The following is a 6,000-nucleotide window of genomic DNA, read 5'->3' as shown; positions in this document are numbered from 1 at the left end:
TGGAGACCAATATCGCTGTCAAATAAAAAATAAATAAAAAATTGAAGACGATAAGCCTTGCTCTAAAAAAAATTACAATTTATAGTGACGCATTTTAAGCCTTTTCCACAAGATATTTCATGTATATTAGGAGCCATTGGAAGACTTTAATCCCCATGTTCAAAATCCATATTGGATTTTAAACCCTACAGAAGTACAAGGCTTTTTCGCGGTGCTGTTTTACGTAGGGCAGCGTTTCAAGTCCCAACATGGTATATCCTGGTTTAATATTCACTTCCTGAAGCCGTTTCCTTCCACAATGTTTATTGGAAACAGATCTTGCATTGCACCATTTTTATGTAATGCTTTATTATATTCCATAAGATGTTCCATAATACACACATATATGTATATATATATATATATATATATATATATATATAGAAATTGTTCAACCTGAAAAATACCTGAAAACTAATATTTTAATGCAGTATTTTTTTTTGTTTAAGTGCATTTACCTCATAAATAACAACAAAAAGTCCATTTTTCATTTGGTTGCCAGAAGATGCAGTGCTTTTCATTTACTGCATTTTATTTTTACATTCTCCCCCCCCGAGCCTTCACAAGTTGTAACATTAAAATCAATACTAAAAGCAAAAGGCGTGAATTTGAAAAGGTTTCCAGATGAGTCAGGGAGGAACATACATGCACGACACAAAAAACACGACACGGCAGGCTGTTTACAGTGGAACACAGACACAAACACTTTACACATATTTACCGTGATCCGGCGCACTTTTCCATGACTCCAACCTTGCTCGAGCATGAGGGGAAAAAACTGTTTCCCCTGGGGGACCACAGATTGACAGCAAAACCGACAAGGGACGGAAATGTTCCCCACTAAATGCACCATGAGGAAAATATTACACGTTAACCATCTGACATTTAAAAACTGAACGAGAGCCCCAGTAGGGACTACAAGTGAAAACTATGAAGACATGCTTTCTTAGATGGCGTATGTGTCTTGTTTAAACTGCTTTCAAAGGGAAATGTCAACAAACACATAAATTAGAAGCTAAAATTTTGTTAAAACTGAAATCTTAATCCAAAGGGTCACACGCTAGAGCCAACATGAAAATCTGTGTAATTTAGAGACACGAGAAGTGAGATCAGGTGAGTGTTTAACAGCTCCAGGCTGTAAAATCTGTAATAAAACGTGTGTCAACTGTGAGTATTACTTTGACGAGCCTGCAGCTCAGAAGACACTATTAAAAATCGTACGGCTAAGGGGAAATGGATCAAACTGGAGATGGACTGTCGTTTCTGTCGACACACATCTACTTGGCTTTCTTCTTCTGCTGCTCCTGGAAGAAGTCGTTGCAGGCAACCGTGAGGGCAGCCACCAGCACCACAAACTCGTTGAAGTCCACCTCGTTGTCTTTGTTCGAGTCCAGGTCGTTCATGATTTTCTCCACAAGCATCGGATCTTTCTGAGACTGAAACGGGGAAAAATGACAAAAGTGGACATTCAGACACACACACACACGTATATACACGTATACATAGTAGGGGAGTAAAGCAGTCATCATGTTCAGCCAATGAAAAAGACCTTCAACATTCACTGCATGAGAAAAATCTATATTTGAGGCTGATTGCAGGACTGAAGGGGGATTCTGCCACCGGAGCCGGGCGGAGAGCAGAGTGATGTTGCTGCTAAATGACCCGTGAGCCGCCGCTGATCACTCACGACATTTATTGCTCTGAAAAGACATGGCTTTCCTTTCCACCCTCTGCCCTCCGAGGCAGCGCTGATCTTTCATGAGGTGGCAGTCATTAACAATCAACATTTCACCAAAGGTTAGGAATTTAAAAAAAACAACAACAACAAAAAAAACTCCAATCACACTTGAGGCAATTTAATTCAAGTGGAGCCGCGTGCACGGATATATGTTTTTGTAATGTCACTTTGAAAAATGATGCAATGCTTCTTTTGTGGTCAGACAGAGTCGATAAACATGAACAGATAAGATACTAATATAATACGCAGGTAGAGAGAAAAAAGAAAAACGACCTCCAGAAAAGTCACAACATTTCATTAATGTCATTTCTGTTCGACATCTCACTCTGTGGATATAAAGATATCCACCAATAAAGACGTTTTCTGCTTGGCACTTCTCTTGATGTTGATGTGCTCGTATGGGTGTTTACATCCCTCTATATAAAAATAATATATTAAAGTCATTGATTAGAGTTAAAGGCCGAGGTAAGGATAAAGTTAACAGCTTGGTTATCAAGTGTCAAAGTTCCCTGCTGGCGGAAAGCGAGAGCGAGCTTCTATTCTCAGAGCTGACTGCAGCCCACGGGGAGGCTGTGACATCATGAGGATGTCTATATTTGGAGGTGATATGGGCCACCGAAGATGATGATGATAATGATGATGATGATGTGTGAGCACCTGAGGCTTCCCTTTCCGAATGGAGGAGGACAAGAAAAGGGGAGAAGGATATCTGAAGGTATCTCTAAGCTTTTTGTTAAAAACCGGCAGGCTCTCACCGACACGCTGCTATCTCCGTGACCCAGGGGGCCGGGACTTATCTTGAATGACCTTATCTGTCTCCTCCTCCACCTTCTTTATTTCCTGCGGTGCCACGACGCGAGAGCCATCGGCAAGTTTACACTCTCTGACAGCAGGATAGCAATCAATGAGGCGACGGTATCCTCCAACAAGGTCGTCCACGCTAAATCATGGGAACTGAAAATGGCTCCATGTAATGTGACCTTCAGGCGAATAACGCGACAAAAAACAACGGCCGAGGTTGCTAAACGACTCGCAGACGTGTCAAAAGTCTCGAAAATCTGCGGGAAGACTGGACAGTGTGTTGGCTTACCGTGAGGAAGTCGGTGAGCTCGCTGTTCAGGAGCTGCTTCAGCTCGCCTTTGTTGAGCTTGTATTTGTCGCCGTCGTTTCCGGAGTAGTTGTAGAAAACCGTTATCAGCGCGTCCATGGCACCCTCGAGCTGGCTCGGCATTCTGCTGGAAGGATGAAGAGCTTCGCGTGGCTTCCTGGGAAAAGCAAACGACTCACATGCTCCATTACCTCGAAAGACGGTACATGAGAGAAAATAGACGGGCAATTATGCGTCTGCGAAGGGAAGTCTTCTTACCCGGTTAACAGTCCCACACGAGTGTGATGAGAGACGCTGCCGCTCCGCTTGTTTATTAGGAAATGGGGAGAAGGTTCAGTGGGCCACCCTCTATCTTGGAGGCGATAATTAATTCCACAGGTGAGATGGCCATGGCAACGCTCTTCCTCTCCTGGTTTTAATCAGCGTAGTTAAGTGAAAAACAAAACAGGCACCAGTGTAACCCGGCAGCCCTCCTGGGCATTCCTGTGTCTGTAACACTTAATGCTCCGTTCAACACTTCACCAGGGGGGACGATAGTAAAGACCTGATGAGATGGATTCGTTCTAAAAAAGTACAAGACCGGGTTTATTTCAGGTGACTCTTTGTCGGTGCATCAACAGTAATTCATGTACTTGTTTTAAGACTTACACGGGATTTTACAAGTTTTAATATTTGTACATGAAAACCCTAAACCGGGCCTCGTTGACTCGGGTTGAAAAAGGTTTTAGTATCTTTAAGAATTTTCTTGCTCTTCTTAACACTTAAGTATTTTTTTCTAGGTCCTCTGAAACACTGACATTTATTTTACCCTTTATTCATTCATTTAAATTTTTGGGGGGTATTTCTTCCTAATTCTATCAGTGATTCTTCTTTTTTCTTTGAATATTCGTAAATTTTTTTAATAGTATTTCATCTTAATTGATCACATATTTACGCTTTTAATCACCGAAATTTTTTTTGCTGAACTCCAATTATGATGTCATGATTCATTTATTTATTTATTTATTTTTAATCATACAGTATTTTGAGCTTAATTTATCAGCTATTTTGTATAATTGATATCTTCAGAAGAATAACATTATATTTGAAAAAGATTCACATTTTTAGGCAGTTTTGGATATTTCTTGAAAATGAACACGCTTTCAACAGATTTACCCAGAACAGACATTTGCTAAAGCTGACTCCGTCCAAACAAAAGATAATGTAAAAACCTAAACGTGTGTCTGCGTTCGCTGAATGAAGAGCTCTAAGATTTACTTTCCTCAGTATGAATCCTGCTGCAATGTTTCATCAAACCAGCACTGTTATCCTGCTTCTCATAATTCTGTAATCCCCAATGGTATTTTAATAAAGTCAAGAGACTTTCCAAATTTTAAGGTAAAGATTTTTTTTGAGATTTTCCAAAACAACCCTTCAGCTAGTGGAACAATGTCAACAGTGGTATGACGTTCCGTGCGACTCTGGGGGGAGTTTAGTTTGTGGCTCATGAGGAAGTAACACTGATGATGACACGGTGATGTGAACACGGTCATCTAACCCGCTTCCACTGCAATGATTCCTCTTGTCTTTTTTTTTGTCCGTAATGAGTTCATATGAAGAAAGCACTTTTAAAATACCATTATGAAGACTTTTGCAACGACAAAACAAAACGGCAGTGAAAAAGATCCATCACAGGGATAATTTATCAATTAATAGAGTCTATTGAACAATTTTCAACCATTTTCAGAAAGTTGAGTTTCCCAAGCTTTGCACATCGAGTTGGAGCATTGTCGAAAAGTTCCACCGTGGAAGCCGTTTTTTTAAAAAGTTGCTTTTCCAGAGTCTGAGCACTGTTGTAGCATAAATGGACACCCTGAAATGCAATACAAGTTTGTACTTTTCATCTGAAAATGTTAAATATCAAATTTAAAAGCACACACAGATAATATGTACATAAGACACAAACATGAAAAGGTCCACCACATATTGAACTCTGAACTTATCTGATGCCACCACGTTAGCAACCGAGCCTTTAAATCCAACTACCGTATTTTCTGGCCTATTCCACAAGCAACTTTTAGTTACCACCAGGAGCCACTAGATGGCGCTGTATGACAACAGAATGCTGCTACAGGAAAACTTCCCTTACTACTGTATTGACTGACAGCGCAAGGACATTTTAACCAAAAACAAAACAGTAGAATTTAAATAAAAATTTAAAAAAATATATATATTTAGCAGAAAACTAAAACAGACCAGCAGAAAAAGAGTTTGGAGTGTCTGACAAAACTTGTGAGGGGCTGAAGAAAAGCACTGCTGAAAAGCGTACATGTTCTGCCATAATGCAAACTTTGGTAGTACTTTTTTTTGTGGTGGAGTAGTTATGGACACCCTCACAAGTGTGTGGCTACGTTGTCCCATACATACAAATACTAATTCACTGTGTATTCCCATTACTTTCTATTAAAACAAGTATTAACGGCTGCATAAATCAGAGCTCATCTGTTGTTCATCACACACAGGCCGTCAATCATTCATAATCTATCGACGCTTCGCCTCTCTTGGACCATGTTTGATAGATAAGAATGTTTGAGAAACTCACAAATAAAGCTGCAGTTCTGGAAGCGTCGCAGGAACAACTTGGAAATGGGACGTTACATCAAAGTTCTGATGCAATTGTCCAGCAGTCATAACTTGGCCCTCATCAAACAGAATCATAATTTATCATATTTTTTTTCAAATCTTTTGTCTTAATTTGCTTTCTGCATCTGTCCTATACTTTTCTTTCCATCTTCTAACACAGCAGAAACCCACCACCTCTGAGCCTTTTAGTTAGGTTTTCTCCATTAAAGTGCCTCAAGATGACACTGTTGTTATTGGCGGGATATAAATCAAATCTATCAAATTTACATCTATCCATTACAGGTACAAAAGCAGTTTTTGCCTTGTACACACAGTGGCTCCTATTATATGTATAAAACAAAATAACCAAAGGTTATCTTGCTTTGCTGTTTTTGTTGCCATTTTTTCAGTTTCACCTTGTGATTTCCAAACCGTCACCTTGTCAGTGCCGCTTTTATTTTTTTAGCAGCCGCAGCTTTCATCCCTTGTCATTCTGGGCCACACGTGACTGCAC

General features: G+C 39.9%; 1 protein-coding gene across 1 annotated transcript; it reads right to left on the bottom strand.

The window, feature by feature from the left end:
* Window positions 1–485: 485 nt before the first annotated feature.
* On the bottom strand, window positions 486–3,287 carry s100z (S100 calcium binding protein Z). Its single transcript, XM_080476450.1, has 3 exons — window positions 3,144–3,287; window positions 2,868–3,042; window positions 486–1,475 (listed from the first exon to the last, which is right to left on the bottom strand). The coding sequence occupies exons 2-3, from the start codon at window positions 3,006–3,008 to the stop codon at window positions 1,317–1,319; spliced, it is 300 nt and encodes a 99-aa protein (XP_080332576.1). The 5' UTR covers window positions 3,009–3,042; window positions 3,144–3,287; the 3' UTR covers window positions 486–1,316.
* Window positions 3,288–6,000: the final 2,713 nt, after the last annotated feature.

The sequence above is a fragment of the Lipophrys pholis genome (genome assembly GCF_963383615.2).
Source record: "Lipophrys pholis genome assembly, chromosome: 12".
NCBI lineage: Eukaryota > Metazoa > Chordata > Actinopteri > Blenniiformes > Blenniidae > Lipophrys > Lipophrys pholis.
Note: the sequence above shows the minus strand (reverse complement) of the source record. Positions and strands in the feature narration are given on the sequence as shown.

What these genes read in the sequence shown, in the direction of transcription:
- s100z (XM_080476450.1), bottom strand. Translation starts at nt 3,008, where the DNA reads ATGCCGAGCCAGCTCGAGGGTGCCATGGACGCGCTGATAACGGTTTTC. An exon ending in AGCTCACCGACTTCCTCACG is followed by an intron (nt 1,476 to 2,867) that starts GTAAGCCAACAC and finishes TCCCCGTTTCAG; the next exon opens with TCTCAGAAAGATCCGATGCT.